The following is a 24,627-nucleotide window of genomic DNA, read 5'->3' as shown; positions in this document are numbered from 1 at the left end:
GCAATAATGAAAACTAAAACATTTTAAGTTGTGTGTGTGTGTATTGGTATTATATGTATGTTTGTGCATGTGTTCAAGTGTGTGGGGATTTTTTTTCTGAGGTGAGAGTTCCTGCTGAACCTGGATCTCACTGTTGAACGACGACAGCCGCCTCCTTCAGTGCCCTGGTGACAGCACTGGCTTTGTGTGAGTGCTAGGGAATCTCAGCTTGGCAAGCAGGGCGCCGAGTGTTCTCCCCAGCCTGGAACTTCACATTTTAGGCTTCTCTTTGTTACCAAGAAACAAAATCTTTTTTTTTTTTTTTTTTTTTGTTTTTCGAGACAGGGTTTCTCTGTATAGTCCTGGCTGTCCTGGAACTCTGTAGACCAGGCTGGCCTTGAACTCAGAGATCCGCCTGCCTCTGCCTCCCAAGTGCTGGGATTAAAGGCGTGTGCCACCACCGCCCGGCTAAGAAACAAAATCTTAAGCATAAAAGCATACTGTGACAAGATTCTGTAGTAAAAATGGAAAGTGATCAGGAAGAAAAAAGAAACTATGTAAAATTGCCTGATGAGTGGATTTCTGTATTACTTTGTTTACACAAGTGAGAATCTCTCACTTCTGTGCTGACAACACTGCAGGTCTGACATCTGAAATAGAGAGGGCTAACGGTGTTGGTGGTCTGGGTTTCTACATAGTATCCTGGAACTCACTAGACCAGGCTGGCCTCCACCTACCTCTGCCTCACTGTCTGGGTTTAAAAGTGAGCACCACCTTTAGAATTTTTTGCTTAGAATGTCTCTGTTCTGTTTCTCTTTTTTTGTTTGTTTGTTTGTTTGTTTCGAGACAGGGTTTCTCTGTGTAGTCCTGGCTGTCCTGGAACTCACTCTGTAGACCAGGCCGGCCTTGAACTCAGAAATCCACCTGCCTCTGCCTCCGAAGTGCTGGGATTAAAGGCCTGCGCTACCACCGCCTGGTGTCTGTTCTGTTTCTCAGGCTCCAATCACATCTTCCCCCAAGAAAGGGCTTCATTTCCTTACCAAGCCTTCTAAAAGTAGAATGTGTGGGTACCTAGGTGCACACATGCATTCTTAGATGTATACTTCCTCAGGTATGCCTTTTTGCCTAGTTTTTAAAAATCATTTGGTCCCTACTATATAGTGTAGGTGCTATTATACTTGCTGGTTTCATAAGATGAATGAAAACTTAAGACACAGAGGGAACATTGAAATTTAAATCTCTAGAAACAGTTTGAAATGCAGAGTTGTGGAGTGGGAAGGTCTATTTATGGGCTCTATCAGAAACTTTATAGACAGCGTCATTGTTGGTGCCTGAAAGTCTTGATGGCAGCTCAGTGTGGTGGTGCACACCTGTATTCCCAGCATCGGGGGCAGAAGCAGGAGGATCATTGTAAGTACAAGACACAGTTGGGCCACTTTGTAGATGATAAAGTCTACTCTAATTAAATAATCGGTCTAGTCGAACTAGACTAAGCACCAGAGCCTGAGTCTGAGAGCTGAACTTAGACCTGGTTTAGATTTTCCACTTCTTTCTAATTTTTGAACTTTTATAATTTAGATAATACTTTCTCTTAAAAAGCTGAAGGTTCAGATGTTTTCAACTACTTTGTATTTCTTTTATGTGCAGGGAGGTGGGGGTTAGAAAAGGGTGCTGTTTGTACTGATTCTTGGGGTGATTTTTGTAACTTTGTGTTTTTATACAGAGAAGTATACTATTAACAGAAATATTCTTACTGTTACTCTTGTAATTTTTCCTGAGTTTTAAGATAAAACAGTGTCTCTCGTGATCCAGAATTAGAAGGATGTATGTGCTTAGTTTAATTTACAGTGGGCACAGTTTTCAATGGGCTTTGAGATAGGAATGGTTAGGTTTTTATAAGGATTCCATTGGCCTCAAACTCAACCTTCCTGCCTCAGCCTCCCAAGTGCTGGAATCTCCAGGGCTACATGTACATACTAAGTTTGAGGCCAGGCTAGCTTACACAGCGAGATGCTCTCAAAAAAGAAAAAGGAAAGAAAGAGGTTCTGGTTAACGGACAGTAGTTCAGTACTGCCCTTGCCTGGTAATCTATTCTTTTAACTAAAATACTCCATTTTTAGGTGGGATAATTGTTTGGTTGGACTTAGAGCTGGTATTTTTCTGTTTGTTTCATTACTTTTTGCTTACTCCTTTCCTTTCAGATTAAGTATTTTCTGATAATTCTATTTTTATTCCTATATTTTTCTCTGGTTATACCTTTTTGTATGTTTCAGAGATTATTCCCAGAATTGTAATTTTGTCTTTAATTTGTGTTACCCTCAATTGAGTGGTAAGGTACTAGGCTGGGTATAGCTTAGTGGTTGCCTCCTGTGATTGAGGTCTTGGACTTCTTTTTTTTTGTTTTTTGTTTTTTTGTTTTTTTGTTTTTTTGTTTTTGTTTTTTGAGACAGGGTTTCTCTGAGTAGCCCTGGCTGTCCTAGAACTCACTCTGTAGACCAGGCTGGCCTTGAACTCAGAAATCTGCCTGCCTCTGCCTCTGCCTCCCAAGTGCTGGGATTAAAGGCGTGTGCCACCACCGCCCAGCGAGGTCTTGGACTTCTGGCACTGCAAACAAAATGGTCAGAGGGCTTCTCAGTAACAGTGCTTCCCGACGCCCTGAGTCCCATCCAGAACCTATGTGGTGGAAGGAGAGAACTGACTTTTATCACACATGCCATGACATCTTCATACATACCCACAGGCACACACCCCTACACATAATAGTAAACAAACGCTGAAACTTTAGTGTACTACTTCAATAAGCTGTAGAAACCTGGTAGCAAACCTAACCTTTGTGTTTACATAACACCTTGATGCTGTTTTATTTAAAGATACCATTTGTTATGTATATATGGTGTGTGTGTGTGTGTGTGTGTGTGTGTGTGTGTGTGTGTGTAGACACGTACAGGGATTGTTTTTCAGAGTAGTGATAGGTTTTAAACAATTTTAGTGACACTTCATGTGTGTATTACATATAGTATATATGTATGTATCATATACATATATATATATGTATATGTCATTGTTCTGCTTGTATTATGATAGGCTTTTTTTGAATTTCTGTTTTTGTTTTTTGAGACAAGGTTTCTCTCTCTCTCTGTATACCTCTGCTGTGTTGTAGAGCAGGCAGGCTAGCCTTGACTAAATTTCTCGTTATAACCTGTGGCAGGCATTTGAAGTGTAGGCTGGGTAAGATTTAAGCCAATTTTAGTCATCTGTAGTTATGGCCTCCATTAAGATGAAATCTACTGTCAAGAACAGATGAAGAAGCGGGTGTGGTATAACATGCTTAGAATTCCAGTATTTAGAATGCTGAGCCAGGAGGCTGGGTTCATAGTGAGATCCTGTTTGAAAAGTTGAGTGGGGGGGGGGGGTAGGGGTGTGGATCTTTAAATTGACTAGAGAGGATAACTCAGGCAGAGTAACTCCATGAACCCTTGCTGGGGCCGCAATACTAGATGTAGAAGTGAGCCTGCCATCAGTGTCTGTGCCAGAGGGGAGGGAGCATCCTTTTTATGTACACATGTGTATTGATAGAAAGATGACTAGAGCCAGGCGGTGGTGGCGCACGCCTTTAATCCCAGCACTTGGGAGGCAGAGGCAGGCGAATTTCTGAGTTCGAGGCCAGCCTGGTCTACAGAGTGAGTTCCAGGACAGCCAGAGCTACACAGAGAAACCCTGTCTCAAAAAAAAACAAAAAAAAAAAAAAAAGAAAGAAAGATGACTAGATAAGGCTTTGTAATCCTCTAAGGGTGTCCTTTTCAGATAGATATGGCTGTCAATGTATGTCTACATTTTTTAAAAATGAGGATATTTATCAAAACATGTTTATAGGCCTTATTCTAGACTTGCATAATCAATATCTGAGTATATTATCTAGGAATGTGCATTTTAGATAACTCTCCATTTTGGTCTTAAGCGCAGTGATGTTTGACAATAGCTGCTAGCAGAGTCTTCCCTGCTCTTCCCACCTTTTATGAATCAGAATCATGTTTATCTGTGAACCCATGTGAGACTCTGATGAAACAGTTTGGTCATAGTCATAGAATTCTAGAGCCTGCATAAAGGTGCCTGACAAGACCATGCCAGCTCAGCAGCCTGACATTATGAAGGAGAAAACTGATGGCAAATAAGTGTCCAGTGGCTTTTACAGTTCCTTAGTTCACAATGAATAAGGTATTTTATGAATTATAGATCAGAAATGATGTGAACATTTTCTGCACTAAGTAATTATTTTATGTAGTTTAGTGTTAGTTTTTAAACCCAGTTTGAAGTCTGTCTTTTAATAGACATATTTAGGCCATTTACAATTAGTTCCTAATTATAATATAGTTGGGTTTAAATTCTTCTCTGGCTCTTCTACCTGTGGGTTCTATCTCTATTTTACTCCTTTTACCTTTCCCCCCTTCTTTCATTTGAGTTACTTATGGGCTTTATTATTTATTTATTCATCTTTGATTTTTAAATATAATGGTTGTTTTCAGGTTTATAATTTGGTGTTTTAATTCCAGCTGGGACCTTGGCCTCACTAGTGTGTCTTCATGCAGCAGTGTCCCTTATGCTGTGCTGTCTTGGGAGTGCCGTGTGTTAGGTGTGTTGTATATGCACTATATGTTCATGCAACAGTGTACCTTATGCTGTGCTGATGTGGTAGTGCCATGTGTTAGATGTGTCTGTGTATACACTATTACACTACTAGTTACACCCCACATATTTTTGCTTTACTTTTCAGACCTAGTACCTTTGTTTACTATCCACTGTTTCTGATAACCTTTGTTCCGTCGTGTAGACATAGATCTCATCCTTTTAGTATTTCTACTACTGAATGTCTGCATGCCAATGTCAGCATTTGCATGTCTGGAAAAGCCTTAGTTGAAAGGTTTCTGCCTGTTGAGTATAGAGTGGTAGGCTGATCTTGTTTTCTTTCTTTTTAAAAATTGAGCTGTGTATATAAGTGTCTAGTCTGCATGTATGTGCACCGCATGCATGCAGTGTTGGCAGAGTCCAGAGGAGGGTGTCAGATTCTCTGTAACTGCAGTTAGTCACTAACCTGAGTGCTCTGTGAGAGCAGCAAGTGCTCTTAAATAAACATGGGGTCATTTTTTCAGCCCTCCACCCCCATCTTTTTCAGGACTTTAAGGTTGTTGCTTTATTGTCTTCTAGACTATATGTCTTAATTATTTTGTTTTATACATAAAATGAGTCATCTCTAGTTTAAAAGACTCTGACTAGTGTTAAGCAGTTTCATTCATTATATTGTAGATAAGTGTATTTTTTGTTATAGTTTTTGCTAATGGGATTCTTTGAGCCTATGGATTAATAGTTTTCATTAAATTTGGATTTTTCTAGGGTTTATTATTTCTTCAAATATTCTTAAATTTCCCCCCTTTCCTTTGGAGACATCACACATATGCATATTAGAATGCCTGACATTTTCCTATGGTTGAATGATACTCTAGTCTGATATGTTTATTTTGTTCCATTTTTTAAATGCTATTATTTGAAGTTTCCCATTCATTTCTTTTATATTATCTGTTGATCTGACCTAATGTGGTTTTCTTCAAATTGTTTTTTTCCCTTTACTAGGAAGTCAGGAATTTTTGAATATTTGTGTTTCTTTCCTCCCTGTGCCCTTCCCACGTGTTGTGTTTGTGGGTGTGCTTAGGTTGCTTGTGGGTGTGCTTAGGTTGCTTGTGGGTGTGCACTGCATGTCTAGCCCATGCTACTCTCCATATACGGGACGCAGTTAGATCGTTTCTGTGTCCTTGTCTACTGATTCTGTCTTTGTTGTGAGTCTATTGCTGTTGTTGAGTTTTTCTATTTGTGGTTTGCTCTTTTTTTTTTTTTTTTTTTTAAACTGGCTTTTCCATGTCTAGTTGTTGCTTTGTTGTTGTATACTAGCACTGATGATTTGACTGTTGAGTGTCAGATGTCTTTGCAATCACTTAGTACTCTGGGAATCTTGCCTTAAAGCCTGTTAGTTTCCTGAGTAGCCTGATCTTTGTGTGCTTACTTGTGAAGCCCTGGAGCAGTCTCTTGTTAGGTGGCCTAAGTAGTACCCAGTGTGAAAGAGACTTAGTGAACATAGTGGGTGGGAATCCTTGATTCTTTCTCTTCCTCTCTTGATCAGTACTGTTTAGTCCTGCCTCTACCCTTTAGCTCTCAGCTTGGTTTAGTCAGTTCCCTCCCACAGCTGCTGTAGATCTGCCTTAGGTGTGGACAGATGTACAACTGTAGTGATTGTTTTAACATGGACTTTTCTCAGCAGAATATTAACTCTTAACATGACTTGTTTTCCTAACATAAGCCTAGTAGTTAACAGAAGGAACATTTAATATTTGTCTAATGAATATAAATACTAATTAGTTTTTAGTTCTTTTCCAGTAAATAAAGCCAAATACTTTTCAGCTTTAATGTCTTTATTATAGAATTGTCTAAGTCAGTGTTTGCCTTTCTGTGTTTTTTTTTTTTTTTAAACAAACTGTTAGTGTTCTCTGTGAGCATGAATTTTTGGTTGTTTTTGTTTTTGAGATAGCAGGGTTTCTCTGTGTAGCTCTGGCTGCCCCAAACTTATTCTGTAGACCAGGCTGGTTTCAAATTTATAGAGATCCAGAAATCCACCTGCCTCTGCCTCCTGAATGCTGAGTTTAAAGCTGTGAGCCACCGCTGCCCAGCTGAAGACTAGTCACTGTATGCTTTTGTGCTGAGTTTCTGTAGCCTCTGATTCTATGCTGCTTAGAGGCCAATAAGACTGTGGGTTCAAAAAGGAGGAGGACTATCCTCGAGGTAGCACTGGGGTGATTTTAAGGTATTTCTTTGTACTGCTCCAGAAGCATGCACTGCCTCAGCAGGCAAGGGGCACTTGGAGTTTCAGAGTTTTATAAGGAGTATTTCTGATGTCTCTGCTAGTTGGTGTGGATGACTACAGCTCAGAGTCTGATGTGATTATTATACCTTCAGCCCTGGACTTCGTCTCACAAGATGAAATGTTGACACCCTTGGGGAGGCTGGACAAGTATGCTGCAAGTGAGAACGTATTTAACAGGTATGTGTGTTCTCTTCATTAACATGAAGGAATCTCAGTAGGGATACAGAGTGATCCACCCCAGAGGAGGTATCAGGTACAGTCAGGTCCTGGGTTTATAGCCTGATCTGTATTCTATTCATCCTTCACGATTCTTGTTGGTTGTTGGGCTAATTGGTTACCATTTAATCGCTTATTGGGAGTATATTATTCTTCTACCAGCTAACATAACATACATCCTGTCATTTCTTCTGGAATCTCAAGTCTTTGTTGAATTTTTTTGATTGTAGATAATAAAGCTCATACTAGTAAATATGACATTTAACATAATAAAGAGTGAATATGTTTTACCATTCCTGTGGTGAGAGGATAATTGAAGTGAAAATTGGGTGACTAAAATTTCCATAATTATTTGGATAAAGATAAAAAAAAATGATAATAATCTTATCAGTAAAATCATTGCCTACTTTTGCTTCTTGGAAATTATAAGTTTAGTATGTGACTTGCAATAAGAAAAATTGTCTTGCCGGGCGGTGGTGGCGCACACCTTTAATCCCAGCACTTGGGAGGCAGAGGCAGGTGGATTTCTGAGTTCAAGGCCATCCTGGTCTACAGAGTGAGTTCCAGGACAGCCAGAGCTACACAGAGAAACCCTGTCTCAAAAAAAAAAAAAAAAAAAAAAAAGAAAGAAAGAAAGATAGATTGATTGTCTTTATGAAACAAAAGGATTCTGTATTTTGACATTCTAAATAACAGGTACTAGAGGCACTAAATACCATTTGATTTTCTCTTGTAGACAAATGGTGGCCCGGAGTTTGCTGGATACTCTGAGGGAAGTCTGCGATGATGAGAGAGACTGCATTGCTGTCTTGGAAAGAATTAGCCGATTAGCTGATGACTCAGGTAGATATTTACAAATAAACACATTGTTTCTAGAAAGGCTTCTTTCACTAAATCTGTATTTCTAAACCTATTGTAGAGATAAGATTTAAGATTTCCCAAGGGTTTGGCAAATAATCTCACCTCTAATCCCAGTGCTTTGGAAGAGCTTGTGTTCAAAGCTATTCCATTACTACACAGAGACCCTTCCCCCCTGCCCCTGGCAAAAAAAAATTTTTTAAGGAAAATATTAACCTACTACTAGTCATAAGTGGAAATATGTCTATGTACTTAATTTTAGAAATTCCTCATCAATATAAACCTAAGAAATTAGATTACTTCTGTGATCTATGTAAACATTTTAGGGTCAATAACAATTTTTAAGTTATTTAGAGTAAATTGGAAGAAGTGGAAAAGGGCTGTAAATGTTTGTGGGTAAATACTTCTTGTCTTGATTTACATGGAAAACATTGTTCATTTTTGGTTTTGCTCTTGAGACAGAGTGTCTGTGTAGCCCTAGCTGTTCTGGAACTCCCTATATAGACCAAGCTGGTCTTGAACTCACAGAGAACCCCCTGCCTCTCCCTCCTGTGTGCTGGGATTTAAGTGGCATGCCACTGTGCCTGTAAAGTGAAAATTAGCCTATTGTTAAATAAAGACAGGAGAGTTTTCTTAAGAACAAGGTAAATTTAAACCTGGCATGGTCGTTCATGTTGGTAATCTTAACTCTTAGGAGGCCAAAGTGGGAAGATTACTCTAGTTTGAAAATAGACTGGGCTACAAAGTAAATTGCAGCTAGTCTGGGTTATAGAATAAGACCCTATCAAGAGAGGTAGGGAGTGAACTTGATTTGAAAATTAGACAGTAATAATGTGATATATATTAAGATGTGTTTTTTGTTGTGGTAAAATAAACATAATACAGACTACGACATTTTAAGGCATGTTGTATATGTGGTATGTGCTTTGCATGTACATGCATGCAGAGGTCAGAGGAGGGGATTGGTCAGGTTCTGCCGTACGACTGCCTTATTCCCTAGGAAATAATTTCCTACTGGACCTAGAGCTTGCTGTTGGGGAGGAATAATGCCCAACAAGTTCCCAGGGTCTGCCTGTTGCCTCTGTCTCTCAGTGCTGGGCCACAGGGGTCACCTCCACTTCCACATGAGTGTCGATGATCAGAGCTCAGCTGTTGTGGTTCAAACTCCTCTCCAAGATGACTGTTACCCATATATATTCATATTCTCTCTCTCTCTCTTTCTCTCTCTCTCTCTCTCTCTCTCTCTCTCTCTCTCTCCTCCTGTCCTCCTCTTCTCTCCCCTCTCATCTCCTCTCTCCCTGTCTTGCCCTCCTTCTCTTGAGACATGGGCATATCGTATTCTGTCAAGTCTTTCTGATTTGTTACTTTGCCACTCAATCACTCAATTAGACATAACTTTTTCAAACATGGATGCTTTCTTCTCCAAACTAACTTTACCTTCATTGTTTAGGATTAAAGGTGTGAGCTAAGGATGTGCCTGTATTCTGGCTGGAGGAATTAAATGAATGCATATGCTGAGGCTGAGCCACAGTACAACTAGAAACAGCTTTTTTTTTTTTTTCGTTCAGTAAATAGCACAGACTCGGGGGTTACAGTGTGACGAAATACCCTGCAACATTTGAGGGTTTATTCTGTTAGAAAAATTCAGCCATTGATTTTTTGAATATTGTTTTACCCCTGTCTTAAAATCTTTTTTTGAAGTTTAGTTTTGGTTGTATGTCTGTATGTGTGAGATAGGATTCCTGTAGTCCAATTGGCCTTGAACTTGCTATGTAACTGAGAATAATCTTGATCTTGAAAAAACCATACAGCTTTTTAAAAATTGGCTTGAGCTTGAATTTCTTGTGATCCTTCTACCATCACATCCCAGGTGTTGGGATCACAGCCATATTATGCAGTGCTGAGCATAGAACCCAGGGCTTGATGCTGGGTGGGCATTCTAACATCCCTGGCTGAGTAGATTTTTTTTTAAATGGTTGAGAATGTAGAGCTGTTAAACAAGTAACAATAGTAAAAATAATTAATAATAAAAGGCCCCATGGATTTACACTGACTTTATTTTTCAGTCCTTTATAGTCCATGGGCATTTTGATGGTTTTTCTCAGCAAAGTGCCTGAGTGCTGGGAAAGTCCAGCCTGCCTCCTGAGCACTGAGGGGTTTTGTTGCTGGTAATGATACCTTTTTTCAGAAGCTTCAAATTCTATTTTCATGTTGTCTTGCTTTTCTTGTCCTGTTGTGTTCTTTCCTTGGTTGTGTCTCCTGATACTGTCTCTTAAAAGTAGAACGTTTGAAGAGATTTAGACCTCTCTGGTTGTTGAAGACTTGGTGTGATAATCCTGCCCTTGTGTCTTATCTGTTTCTGTCAAGAAAACAGATTTTTCGTGTCCCTTAGAAACTGTGAGTTCATTTAGTGGGTCCTCAGGAATTTTGTATTTGCTTCTGTCTTGACCATGAGGGTCCTACAGTGGCTTAGAGTTGTTAGCAAGTAGCAGAGGTTTCATGCCAATGTCATAGTATGTTGAGTGTGGGTGTATATTGTGAGTGTAGGGAGAGGCCCTGAGCTCTACTCAGTCCAGGTATTTATTTACCATATTTCAGAAATATATGGAGCAGATTTTTTTTGTTGTTGCTATTTTAATACTGAGTATAACAGACTGCCACAGCGCATGAGTAAATGTACAACTGTACCACATTTTATACAGTGAGGACTTAGGACTCAGATCAAAAGAAATAGAATTAGCACTCTAGATTAGAATCATCCCTCTCCCCCAAAGCAAGCTTCATTTTGATCCAAATAGCTGGCCTCTACAAACTTTGTATAGAATTTTTTGGTTTTTTCGAGACAGGGTTTCTCCGTGTAGCCCTGGCTGCCCTGGAACTCACTCTGTAGACCAGGCTGGCCTGGAACTCCGCCTGCCTCTGCCTCCCAAGTGCTGGGATTAAAGGCCAGCCACCACTGCCTGGCATATAGAATTATTTTTAATGTAGTCATTTTGTCTGATACAGTATGCTATATCACATGGTGTGCTGCACCTGACTCACTGCTTCAGGCTAGTAAGGCTGCTGTTAGCAGCCATGCAGTCATGTGGAACACAAGCTCCCACGTTTTTCTGGGTGCGTGCTTAGAGAAGAGTCATGAGGTCATAGGACAAATATTTGTTATCCATGATAGGTAAGGTATTGCATTTTCCATTCTCATAAGCAGTGTGTGTGAGTTACTATAATACACACCTCTAGAGACATGTCCTTTATACTTTACCATGGAGGAATGGATGGATTTGTAGTGGTATGGCTTGTGGAACTAATTTAGTGATCCAGTGATCTGTGAAATGAACCAGGTTGTACACTCATTGGCTACTTGGATTTAAAAATATTTGTTCAAATCTCTCCCTTTTAAATTGTCAGGCTTTTTAGAGTTTTTTCATAAGGAGTCTTTTATTCTAATACAAGCCTGTTGTGGTTGACGTTTCAGAGGTATGTTCTGTTCCGCCATGCCTTTGCATCTGTGTACTAGTTAGTACCTCTGACAGAGCTTTGCTTTGCACTGTCTCACTGGAACTTGCCATGTAGCCCAGACTGGCCTTCAACTCACAGAAATCCACCTACATCTGCCTCCTGATGGCTCAGATAAGGGTGTGCACTTATGTGCACAGTGCCTAGCTGGGCCTCTTCTTTTACGGGCAGTACTGTTTGTATCTTCTTTGAGAAATTTTCTCCACCTCAAAGTCATAATTATTTTTCATGCATTATCTAATAGACCCTTTGTTTTTGCTTTTATGTTTATATAACTTAAACTTGACAAGTAAAGGTTCTATATATGTATGTGTATATATGTATATATGTGCATATATACACATACATATATATACATACATATATATATAGGTTCTATATATGTATGTGTGTGTATATGCATATATATATATATGCATATACACACACATACATATATTACAAGATGTTCCTAAAACTATTTCTTACATTTGCTTAAGGATACATATGTGCCTGAGTGTATGTATGTGTACCATACATTTGTATGTGTACAAATGTTAGAAGAAAGTGTTGGATCCTCTGGAACTGGAGTTACAGACAGTTACAAGCTGCCATATGAATGCTGGGAACCAAACCCAGGTCCTCTGGAAGAGCAGTAAGAACTCTGAACTGCTGAGCCATTTTTCCAGCTTTCCTTGTATTTTAATGGTAGCCAGTTAACAGCAGCATTTATTGAAAAGGCTATTTCTCCTTTGCACCTGTAATGACTATATGTACATTGTCTGTCTCTGGAGTTTACTGCTGCTTTTCTCTGTTTGCCTAAGCAGAGCTCTAAAGGAAGAAAAGTTCCTTATTCCATTCTTTCTGAAACTGCAACAGTGATCCTTTTTGCTTTATAAATAAATAAATGGAGATAAATCATTGTTAACTTAATAACTGGAGCCTATGAAGTATATATACTTGTTTTTAAAATTGAATTTTTTTTATTCAAGAAAAGTCATCTCACATTACACAACAATATAATAAAATTCCAAATGTGGTTTGTTGCTAGGACTCTTAGCTTTGTAAAATGCCAGTGCACTTTCTACTGAAGGCTGGATTAATTTTTCTTTTTTGAGATTTGGAATTTCACTGGATACATTCGTGTATATTTATGTTAAGGTGACTAGAAACATAGCCATTCATTCATAGGTGCCAGAGGTCTCTTGAGGCCTGGTATGATTGATGACTGCTTAACTAGTAATCCTCACGTCTGATATAATTGGTTACTGGTAATCCTCATGTCTGCTGTGATGACTGGTTATTATTATGCTAGTGTCTTTCAGCCACTTGCTTATTTTTGAATTCACTTGTTTGTTTTTTTCCTTCTATTCCTTTAGCAGTGGTATGAATATACTTAACTTAATATTTATTGTCGCCTATGCTGTTTTACCTTTTTTTTTTTTTTTAAAGATTTTTTTTTAAATTTATTTATTTATTTTGTGTAAGTACACTGTAGCTGTCTTCAGACACCCATATGAGGGCATCAGATCTCATTATGGATGGTTGTGAGCCACCATGTGGTTGCTGGGATTTGAACTCATGACCTCTGGAAGAGCAGTCAGTGCTCTTAACCACTGAGCCATCTCACCAGCCTGCTGTTTTACCTTTTAACTAATATGGTACCCACTGACTTTAATGTTTTTATAAAGAGAAATTAGTTGGTTTAAGTCTAGTTATAATCTTTCAGAGATGATACTGAGAGGAGGAGCCACTGGCCTTACAACTTTTCCTAGGTGGTTCTTACATCATGGGGTCTGCAGATGGCATCCTATTGTAGTGCTGGCATCATTTACAATACTATCCTGCCACAGACTGATAGGAATGCCAGATTATTTAACCCCCAGTTCAGTGTGGCTCATTGTAGATGCCTGGTCAGTGTATTCATTGTAAGAAGTTACCCAGTGCATACTGAGCCAAGGTATGTGTGGGTTGGGAGTGACTTCCTCCTCTCATTTAAGGAAAGAAGTGTTGGGTTATCGAACATTGTGAGTTCTTACCATGCTGGTTCCTAAGTAGCCTCAAGCCCAGATGAAGGAAGGCAGCTGTCTGGTGAGAGGATGTGCTTGTTCATGTTGCTGTTGTTTCACTAGAACCAACTGTGAGAGCGGAGCTGATGGAACAAGTGCCGCACATTGCACTGTTTTGTCAAGAGAACCGGCCTTCGATACCATATGCATTTTCCAAGTACTTACTACCAATTGTGGTTCGATACCTTGCAGACCAGAATAACCAGGTAAGAGTTGCACTTATTTGTTCTTCTTCTTTTTTTTTTTTTTTTTTTGTTTTGTTTTTTGTTTTTTGTTTTTTTCGAGACAGGGTTTTTCTCTGTGTAGTTCTGGCTGTCCTGGAACTCACTCTGTAGACCAGGCTGGCCTCGAACTCAGAAATCCACCTGCCTCTGCCTCCCAAGTGCTGGGATTAAAGGCGTGCGCCACCACCGCCCGGCGCACTTATTTGTTCTTAAAGGTCTTTTATATAGCATAGTACATGTAGAATGGCCCAACTCAAGTGATATAATTTGAATGTTTTTCAGGTCTAACTTCATTATTGTATTTTCCATTAGTGACTTCTTATCTTAGATTAAGGTGTGTTGAGTTTACATTTATTAGAACCTTTGATCCCATTATAAAGGGTGCCCACTTACCAGTCTTTCCAGTACCCTCAGTGACTCTGTCTGCCAGGCTCTGTCTCTGTAAGGACTGAAGGGGGTACCCACAAATAACTGCTAGGTTTTGCAAGTTACAGGTTTCTACATTAGAAGTGTTCCCATCCGAAAACATGTAGAGAATTTGTTTGGTTTTGGTTTGGATTTTTTTGAAATAGCTTTCTCTGGCTGTTCTGGAACTCACCAGACCACTCTGGCCTCTGTAGCAGGAGGTATTAGAAAAAAGGTGCATCCTGCTAGCTCTCGGCCTGGCTGCCATGTTCCTGATCTAAGCTCTCCAGCAGGACCGGAGCTCCTGAGCTGGTTCCACTGGGCTGCTCTCTCTAACTTAACCCCGTAGCAACCAGTTGCTGTACTTCCAGCTCTGGTTTGCTTGTTCCTGGAGCCACTAGTTTCTTCACAGCCATAACCACCCGGTTGTCGGTGGACCCACCTTCCAGTAACCCAGTAAATCAAAACTCTAAAGCTTAAGATTTGCCAGTGGATTTATATATTAGCAAATACTCAATATACAAGATGCCCACACAATTAGAATTGGTGTCCCAATTATCTTACCTTGATATGAATAACTACCTGAGTAACATCTGCCCCCATCTCACCTCTCCTCTTCGTCCTTCCTCTCTCTTACCCACTCCCATCTCCGCCTCCTTCTTTCCTGTCCAATGACAGGGCTCTCGCTGCAAATACATTGGGCAGGAATTTTCTGCCATAGGCCTCAGATTCAGAGATCCACCTACCTCTGCCTCCCAAGTGTTAGAATTAAAGGTGCGCGCTGCCACCACCTGGTTATTGTAGAATTTTATATATTTGTACTTTTTTATACTATGGTGTTTTTCTTGGTAGGTGAGGAAAACCAGTCAGGCAGCTTTGCTGGCTCTCCTGGAGCAGGAGCTGATTGAGCGATTTGACGTGGAGACCAAGGTGTGCCCTGTTCTCATAGACCTGACTGCCCCAGACAGCAATGACGATGTGAAGACAGAGGCTGTGGCTGTAAGTCTGATACCCTCCTTTGTGCTGATATGTGTTGTCACTCCTATCCTTGGTTCCCAAGCTGAGACAGGAGGATAGAAAAATACTAAATAAACCTGATTGGATACGGAGCATTTACTCTTTATACCTCTAACATTGATCTTTTGTTGATATAAAAAATGGTAACAGAAATTGTGAGTGATTCCAAGTCATCTGTGAGAACAGTGATGATCCTCTAGTTTTCTGTCCCTTGAAAATTCCCTTTTCATTATTTCTTACATAGTAGATATCAGTTAACAAAAATTTAGATTTTTTTTTCTTAACAGTTTTCATTGTTGTGAAACTCATAAAATTAGCCATTTAAAGTATAGTGTTCAGTGTCACAACTGTCTTAGGGTTTTACTGCTGTGAACAGATACCACGACCAAGGCAACTCTTATAAGAACAACATTTAACTGGGGCTGGCTTACAGGTTCAGAGGTTCAATCTGTTATCAAGGTGGGAACATGGCAGCATCCAGGCAGACATGGTGTAGGAAGAGCTGAGAGTTCTACATCTTCATCTAAAGGCTGCTAGCAGAATACTGACTTCCAGGCAGCTAGGACAAGGGTATTAAAACCCACACCCACAAGGCCACACCTCCTAACAGTGCTACTCCCTGGGCCAAGCAAATATAAATCATCACAACAACCTATAGTTGTCACCCCTACCTAGCTCCAAACAATCACATTTTAATTTCAGAAATTCTTCAATAAAGAAAACCGGCTTTGGTAAACTTTTGGTTATATTAAGGGAAGGGGAGCCTAGTCTAAAAACATAATGTTCAGGATTGAAGGAAAGCTTATGATTCTCCCATATTTGATTTATATTTGTTTTAGGAAAAAATTAAATCTAATATGTTACCTATTAGACAGAGCTTCAAATTTCAGCATTGCTTCTTTGAAACACAAAGCTGTCTGTGGGAGTTGGGAGCTGCAGGTTTTATCCTGTTCAGTGATGTAGGGGTTGTAGATAGGAATTGTTGAACCTGCAGATCATCTGAGGAGAGTTGCCAGCCTAGCAGCCCATGAGCATGATACACCTTGAAGGGATTTACTTACACAACTGTGTATTTGATTACACAGTTATGTTTTGTAGCTTTGAACAGAAAGATCTTACTTTTTGTTGGATTTCACATTTTAACATTATAAATGATGGATTTTTAAAGCTCTCCAGTTCATTGTTAGTTTATAGAAATATAAGCCTTTTTTATTCTGATGCAGATATCCTGCAGCTCTCTTAAATCTATTCTTTACTAGAATAGCTAATTTATTGGTAGTTTCTTTATTAGACCCATTGGAGTTTGCTATGTAGGCAGTGATGTACATAATTGAGAGTTTCTTTCCCATCTGTGTTTCTTTTACTTCTTGTCATTTTTGCACTATCTTGGAATAGATGTATTTGGGAAATGCTGACAGGCAGCCATCAGGTTTCCTTTTGTATTAAGTATGGGAATGGACTTGAGCTAGTTGTTAGGGAAGGAAACTCTTTGTTATTTGGTAGCTGGAACAAATATTTATTGGGACTGTGTCTATGCAAAGGCAGGCGTGGCTCCCCCATTCAAAAGCTGGCATGGCTTCTGTGGAGTTTTTCCTCAGAGACACAGCTATGCTCAGCAGTCTTGCCTTTTGAACAGGCACTCCCTTTGTTGCTGCTGCTGCTGGTAGGTTTTTGAGACATGGCCCTGGCTGTTCTGGAACTCAATTGTAGACCAGTCTGGCCTTGAACTCATAGCCCACCTGCTTCTACTTCTTAAGTGCTAAGTTTCAAGGTGGAATTTTCTTTTTTTCTCTTTTTCCTATTTTTTTCTTTCATAGTTACTGGCAAAATGATTGTTATTAACTAATAGAAATAATTTTTCTCCTAGAATTAGTACATTTTCTGTATGTTGGTTAATATGTATTTCTTTAAATTATTAAATTTAACTTAAAAGGCCTTAGATGTTTTTGATATGAATTTTTTTCTCACTTGTTTCAGATAATGTGCAAGATGGCCCCCATGGTTGGGAAGGATATTACAGAGCGTCTCATCCTCCCTAGGTTTTGCGAGATGTGCTGTGATTGTAGAATGTTTCATGTCCGAAAGGTATGTCTGCATCTGTTTTTGGTCTCCATGTTTAAGAATACATGGTGTATGTGGAATGTAATGATTGTTTTTAAGGAACTCCATATGTGATATCGAAATGTTAGTGATGGTTCTCTTATAGGTTTGTGCTGCCAATTTTGGAGATATTTGCAGTGTAGTTGGCCAGCAAGCTACAGAAGAAATGTTGGTAAGTATCTAAGGTATTAAAGAATAAGCAATACAAAGAAGTAGAGAGTTTATTAGCGTGGCCCCATGACAGCAAACCAGAATGATGTTTGTAAGTTTGGAACTGCAAGTTGGCATTAGAACAGTGTGTGAAAAACAGTGATATGCTGTTAGCATGCCACTTGTACATAGCGACTCAGTCCTGACTCATTCAACTGAATCTGTAATCTTACTAGAGTACTCACTTTGGCGGCACTTAAATCTTGTAGCAGAAGAGTTAAATTATGACATGCATATGCCCAATGTACAAGTTCATATACTTAGAATATCTATACATCCATTTGCAAAATGAGCTCAGGTGTAAGCTCTTAGATGACATCCAGCTGTGTTTGTTGGTGCTTTGCCTTTCTAGAGTAAGTTATAAATTAGATGTGATGCATTAGAATGTTTGAGTTCCAGTATTAAATACATTGTATATGTTTTAAGAGTATCCACCATTTAAGACAGAAAATGACAGGGAAGTGACTGGCCTCCTTGTGTGTCCTCACAGCTTCCCAGGTTCTTCCAGCTGTGTTCTGATAATGTATGGGGTGTCCGGAAGGCCTGTGCTGAGTGCTTCATGGCTGTCTCCTGTGCAACATGTCAAGAAATCCGACGGACAAAGTTATCAGCACTATTTATTAACTTGATCAGTGATCCTTCACGTTGGGTAACATTGCTTTTTTAAAACATGTTGAGTTTAAAGTAAATGTGATTTTTAAAAAATTTTTGTTTTAATATTTTATTTGTTTTATGTCTGTGGGTGCTTTGCCTGTATGCATGCATGCATGTATGTATGTATGTATGTATGTATACCACATGCATATCTGGGATCCACTGAAACCAAAAGAGGGTATTAGTCCCTGAAACAGGAGTAGTAGGAAATTGTGAGTTACCATGTGGGTGCTGGGAACTGAACCCAGGGTTTTTGAAAGAGCTGTATTCTTAACTGCTGAGCCATTTCTCTAGCTCAATGATTTCAAATTTAAAAAATAATTTACTCCAAGTGGAAGTGGCTCTTGCCATTCATCTCAGTACTTGGGAGACAGAGGAATCTGGATCTGTGTGAGGCCAGCCTAGTTTACAGAGTGAGTTCCAAGATAGAGCTACCTAGGGAACTCCTGTCTTGAACACCCTCCTCCAAAAGAAAGAATTTATAATTATGTTTTTATATATATATATGACTAGTCAGTCAGTAGATTATTAAAGGTTGTCTTTTTGTTACCTGGAAAGTATTTTTTTTTTAAATCATGTTTTTAATTTAGCTTGCTGTTTAATGGTTGTTGGCTTGTTGAGTTTTTCTTTTTTGTGTTTTTTGTTTTTTAATATGTATTTTTACCAAGTATTGAGGATGTGTATCTTTAATCCTAGTATTCAGGAGGTAGAGGCAGGAGGCAGGTAGGTGGAGGTCAGCCTGGCTACACAGTTAGTTCTTGTTTTTGAAGTGTACAGGAAGCCTTTGTACCATTTTGTTTGTTCTGTCTTTGTGTTATTTAGTATATGCCACTCAGCTCTTATTGTCTGAATAGCCAAGTCAAGGAAAAAAAGAGTCAGGTTTCTGTTACAAGGCTTTTCTGATATCCTGAACATACTTTGGCTTTCGTATATGCAGAGTAAATTGTGTGCAGTAGACTATGTATACCTCTTTATGCATATGTTTATTATTGTCCTTTTCTTCTTAGGTTCGCCAAGCAGCCTTTCAGTCTCTGGGGCCTTTCATATCTACATTTGCTAATCCATCAAGCTCAGGCCAGTGTTTTAAAGATGAGAGCAAGAGCTCGGAAGACTCAGTGGCAGAAGACAAAGACAGGTGTGATGGTAAAACTTTGTATATTTGTAACAGCATTCCCACTGTGTTACCATGTATATTGTTTAGTGAATGTTTTATAGTTTCTTTTTAATACATACATTGTCTCTTCAGTTAGTTACATATTGACTGAGAAAATGCATGTAACACACAGCTTGATGCCTCACACAGAGAATGACAAATCTGACTTTCTGAGTATTTAATGAATTATTTGCCTAGGAAACTATTAGTGCTTACACAATATATTGAAAGCTTTTGTCTTAAAAAGCTACTTGAATATTTGCTTCTGTATATAGTCTACTCTGACTCTTTATTTTTCCTTACAGTCAGTTTAACGTGGATCTTGGATTCTCTGTACAAAGAGATCATTATAATCCCGCAACTGAGGGAAGATTTTTTTTTTTTTTAAAGAATGATTTATATTATTTTTATGAGTACACTGTGGTTGTCTTCAGACACAACAGAAGAGGGCATCGGATCCCATTACAGATGGTTCTGAGCCACCAAGTGGTTGCTGGGAATTGAACTCAGGACCTCTGGAAGAGCAGTCAGTGTTCTTAACTACTGAGCCATCTCTCCAGCCCTAAGGGAAGCATTTTAATGATTAGCCCTAAATTAATAAGCTTATTAAATAGAAGAACAACTTTAAGATAACCAGAGTTTAATAGAGGTTGATTTTCAGATTTCTAGACTTAAAGAATTTCCATTGACACTTTTAGTTCTTAGCATTTGCTCTTAGGATTTATTATAGTTCTGTAGAGAACTCCATGGGCCAGGCAGTGCATGGGAAGGGTGTGTAAGCCTCTGCAGTTGCATACATGTTGTTGACACATAGCCCCTTGCCGTGATGCTAATGACCATTCTCTTCTATAGGTCTTGGTACTGTGGTATTTGCTTTCTTGGTGTTTTGATTTGACAGTTCTTCCTTTCTTCTCTGCTGCCTTGTTTTACCTTTTTGCCTGTTCTCCTACTGTCCTGCCAAACACACCTGAGGTACTGTTTTTTTTGTAAAGGAAGAGAATCTCTTTATTCGGTCTTCCTAGCCAGCACAGTCTGAGTTCTTTTGAGAGCAGTGCTGAAGGGATTTGATAAGATCGTCGGGGTGGGAATGTTGCCTTCTTTGCATTTGTGAAGTCTGCTTACATTCTTTTTAAAGATTTATTCATTTATTTTATGTATATGAGTACCCTAGTTGTATGTTACAACTGCATGCCAGAATCAAAAATCCAAGCCATCATATGGCTGCTGGGAATTGAACTCAAGACCTCTGGGAGTAGTCCCTTAACCGCTGAGCCATCTCTCTAGCCCTAACACTTACATTTCTTAAATGATCAATTTAAGTGTATTTAAGTGGCACATAACTGTTGTTAAATTTGCAAAGAGTCTAATAAGTGAATGTGTAAATGTATAGGGAAGTGTATAAGACAGCATTTTCAGTAGAAGCAGATAGTAAACATTGCATTCTCTGTCACAAATGCAGACTCTGCTCCTGTAGTACAAAGCACTGTCAGCACAGTGTGAGCAGCCTTGCTGTGTTAATCTATAGTGAGATGTAATAGGAACAGTTGTGGGCTGTTGGGCTGGACTGGATAGCTGCGGGTATGTGGCTTTATGGAATAGCTAACAATAGTTTGGCTTCTTGATTGACTCGTACTATAATGTGAGATGTGTCTTAATAGCAAGTCTATTATTTGTAGCACTGGATTATCTGTAGTTGCCACTGACTTGTGTTAATGATTTAGTAAAGGAAAGAGCATACCTGCATAAAGGATGATTTGTTTTAAATACTGTAAAAGTTGGGCATACTTGCACATCATTCTTGTATTGCTGCCTCAGAAAGTGATTTGACTGCCTTGTCTTAAACAGCACTGGCGTGTTTTCCAGTTAGTGTAAGAACCCAGTATGAAACCTAGAATTTGGTGTCTGTGGTCAGGGTTGTCTTAGTTCCCTAGATTTCATACTTGTCATTGTCAGACATTTTTATTTTTATGATGTGTGTGTGTGTGATAATGTAAGTGTGGGTATGCATGCATGTTTTGTATGCGTACATGAGAGTATTGCATGTGATATCTGCTGGTGCCCATAGAAGCTAAAGGAGATGAGGTCTTCTGGAGTAGTTATAGGCTGCTGTGAGTCAACCAGTGTGGCTTCCCAAGAACCAAGCTTGTGTCCTCAGCATGAGCATTGTCCTCTGCATGGCTGAGCCATTTCTGCAGCCCTCTGAGGAAAGTTTTGCTGCCAGGTTTCCACTACTGCTGATTTTGTGTGTAGTGTTTGATCTGTTCTGAAACGTTTACTGACACTTAATATTCCTAGAATTTATTGATTACAGACATATGGCTTTATCAGATCTATCAGGCTATTAATACTAGTTTGAAGATGCTAACAAAGGCTACATATAGACATCATAAAGCACTGAGATTTGCTTTGTAAAGTTATGCAGTTTAAAGTAGCGAGATCGAGGACTGTAGCTCAGTGGTGGGACACTTGCCTAGCACAGCAAAGTCGTTATGCAAATGGACACTCATTTGCTGAAAGTGTTCCATTGCTGCCTGGATGCTTGTGCTGTTCTGCATGTACTTGTTCGTTGGGCTCTCTTTTGGAAAGGTACATTTTTTGTGTGTTGTCTGTTAACAAAACACCTGTCAGTGCCCATAGCTCCCAGGATAAGAGCCTGATTGAGTAGCACTTGTTTTAAACCGTGTCTTTTGAAATGATGGGTTTGCTTTCATCATGCTTAGACTAAGTACTAGCATATTCATTGCAGCTGTCTGGTCTTTATCTTTGTTTATGCTAACACCTTCACTAGACCTGACTCATAGTGGGTGTGTGTTTTAGATTATCATTCTATGGAAAGTTCATACCTTTATACAGGTAGGTCGCCCACTGCAGTTCTTTAGGCCTCATTTGCCTTCCTCCCAACTTGCGTTGTTTTTTCCTTCTTCTGAATATTTTAAGACAGGGACTCTATGTAGCCTTGGCTGTCCTGGGATTAAAAGAATGTGCTACCACATCTGAATTTTTCCCCTTTAATTAATAACCCCCATAAATAAAAATCTTGACTGAATTATTCTAAGAATCTATAGGTTTGATCTTCAAAATCCTAAGTATCTGAACAATAAAATTGATTGTTATTGCGTCAATAATTTGGACAGCTTCATTTAATTACTTCATAGTGTAATTATGAATTTAGCTTGGAAGTAGTGCCCTGTTGTTTACTTTGTTTTTGCTTGATTATCTTTAACCAGATATTTTGTGAGTCATTTTGTCCTTGAAGTAATTGTACTAGGTTTGCCAGGCTCCATGGGCTCTGTTAGGGAAGTCTGAGGGTATTGGAGACTAACTTGTATGGGAATCAGAAGCTGAGACAGGATCCCATGAAGTGAAGGCTGGCCTTGAACTCCTGATCTTCCTGCTCCTGCCTGCCTAGTACTAGGATTATAGGCTGGCCCATCATACCCAGCTTACTCAGGGTTCTTCTTGAGAAAAACTTGTAAGCTACCTCTGCTGCTCTTCTATGCATTTGTTTTAGATGTGACTATAATTCTTCCATCCAGAAGCAGACTCCTCAACTCCCTCTGTTCAAAACTACAGTTGTCCTGTACCATAGCATTGAGATGCCATCAGCAACAAGCTACATGCTTGTCAGGACACAAGCAGCTCCAGGAGGTGATGGAATTTAGGGAATTTATACTTTGGGCAGTCAAAGTCACACACATCTCCTAGGCCTAATACTAGAGCAAACGTTCTCATTTCTTATAATTTTATGTTTTAAAAAACAAACATAGGGGCTGGAGAGATGGCTCAGTGGTTAAGAGCACTGGCTGTTCCTCCACAGGACCCAGGTTCAGTTCCCATCACCCACATCGAAGCTCACAACTGTCTGTAACTCCAGTTTCAGGGTATCCATTAGCATTACACAGACACATAAGTAGGCAAAATACCAGTACTCATAAAAATAAATCATTTTTAAAAACGAAAACTTAGTGTTTTAACTTTCAACGGACTAATTGATTTACGTTTGCTAGAAAGGAAGAAATGGCTCCATTAGACTGTCAGGGCCGATGCTAAAGTTAACATGAAGGTGAGCCGATACCCAGTCCTTGGAGTATTTTTGTCCTGAATGACTGCTACTTAGATTTTTTTGTGGGTACCTTAAATTTGTCAGATGATAGATAAAGCCTAAGGTTTACCTTGCCCCTCCAGAATATTGAGTTACTATAATTTTAAATTTTTATGTAGAATGATTCTGGAAAATAAAGAATACCACAGTCTCTCCTTCACCCAAACATTCCAGCACAGCTTTGCCATGTTTGCTTGCCTATGTAGATTTCCCCCCTGACCCTTTGAGAAGTTTTAGACATTTTTTCTTACTTTTTTCTCATATATTAACTTAAAAATTTCAAATGTAGAATCAGTGCACAGCTGTCATCCAGTTCCTGACACCAAGAAATGATTCTGTGCTATGGTTAACAGGACAGAGCGCTCAGAAATGTATACTTCATACACACTGGGGATGAACACTTTCCACAGGAGCACTGGCCACAAGCTGTTGGAAGAGTATCTCAGTTCAGTGAATCAGGAGCAAGGCAGAGCCCACCTTTAGGTGGCTCCTCCCATGCTGCTCCAGTGCCTCACATTTGACACACAGGTGCAATGTGTGCATTTTATGTGTTTATAGTTGTGGAAGATAAGTGCCAGGTATATACTATATGCCATGTTTTCAGACAACATGTGTGTATAAAATTTTAATTTGTATCTTAAATTTTAAAAAGCACGTGTTTTTAGAAATGCTTCTGAAAATGGTGAGCATTACAAATGGAGCTCGGTGCTTTCATGAAAACCTACACTGGGACTGGAGAATCAGCCCAGTGGTCGGCACACTGGCTGCTGCTCCAGAGGGTCTGGAGTCAATTCCCAGCACCCACCCAGTGGCTCAGAACTGTTTCTAATTTCAGTTCCAGGGGATCTGGCTCCATACATGTAGGCGAACTCACACACACACACTCACGCATACCATACACACACACACAGAGTAAACTGATGCCATACATGAATGTTGCAGCACCCTTATTTTTTACACTCCCCTTAAATTTCTAGTTTGATATTTTATTCTGATGCTGAGAAGTTTCAGACAGTTTTTAAACCTCTCAGATGCTTTGTATTTCTTTTCAAGTACACTGTGCACTTAAAGGCACATGGTGCTTTGTGAGAGAGCTTGCTTTTCTTTATCATATTCAAGTTACAGATTCACATGCATCTCCATTCACCCTGATTTGTCCCTTTACTTTCTGTGCAACTCAAGTCATGTGAGCCTCGATTGTCTTCTTAGACGTTGTTACTTCAGTGGCTCCATTCTCTCAC

At 39.4% G+C, this 24,627-nt stretch overlaps 1 protein-coding gene across 10 annotated transcripts in view; it reads left to right on the top strand.

Moving 5' to 3' along the window:
* Nucleotides 1-24,627, top strand: part of Ppp4r1 (protein phosphatase 4 regulatory subunit 1) — a 54,343-nt gene that overhangs the window by 12,457 nt on the left and 17,259 nt on the right. For 4 of the 10 annotated variants that reach the window (XM_034484034.2, XM_034484033.2, XM_076917890.1 and 1 more), the window contains 8 exons: nucleotides 6,979-7,063; nucleotides 7,839-7,945; nucleotides 13,585-13,727; nucleotides 15,003-15,149; nucleotides 17,145-17,252; nucleotides 17,374-17,439; nucleotides 17,968-18,126; nucleotides 19,139-19,266. In XM_034484034.2, coding sequence (XP_034339925.1) covers nucleotides 7,005-7,063; nucleotides 7,839-7,945; nucleotides 13,585-13,727; nucleotides 15,003-15,149; nucleotides 17,145-17,252; nucleotides 17,374-17,439; nucleotides 17,968-18,126; nucleotides 19,139-19,266 — 917 coding nt within the window. In that variant the 5' untranslated portion in view covers nucleotides 6,979-7,004. Of the gene's footprint in view, nucleotides 1-4,084; nucleotides 4,195-4,549; nucleotides 4,610-6,927; nucleotides 7,064-7,838; nucleotides 7,946-13,584; nucleotides 13,728-15,002; nucleotides 15,150-17,144; nucleotides 17,253-17,373; nucleotides 17,440-17,967; nucleotides 18,127-19,138; nucleotides 19,267-24,627 lie in introns of those variants that run through there. The other 6 variants (XM_076917892.1, XM_034484031.2, XM_034484032.2 and 3 more) reach the window with 4 other exon arrangements.

The sequence above is a fragment of the Arvicanthis niloticus genome, chromosome 21 (genome assembly GCF_011762505.2).
Source record: "Arvicanthis niloticus isolate mArvNil1 chromosome 21, mArvNil1.pat.X, whole genome shotgun sequence".
Classification (NCBI taxonomy): Eukaryota; Metazoa; Chordata; class Mammalia; order Rodentia; family Muridae; genus Arvicanthis; species Arvicanthis niloticus.
Note: the sequence above shows the minus strand (reverse complement) of the source record. Positions and strands in the feature narration are given on the sequence as shown.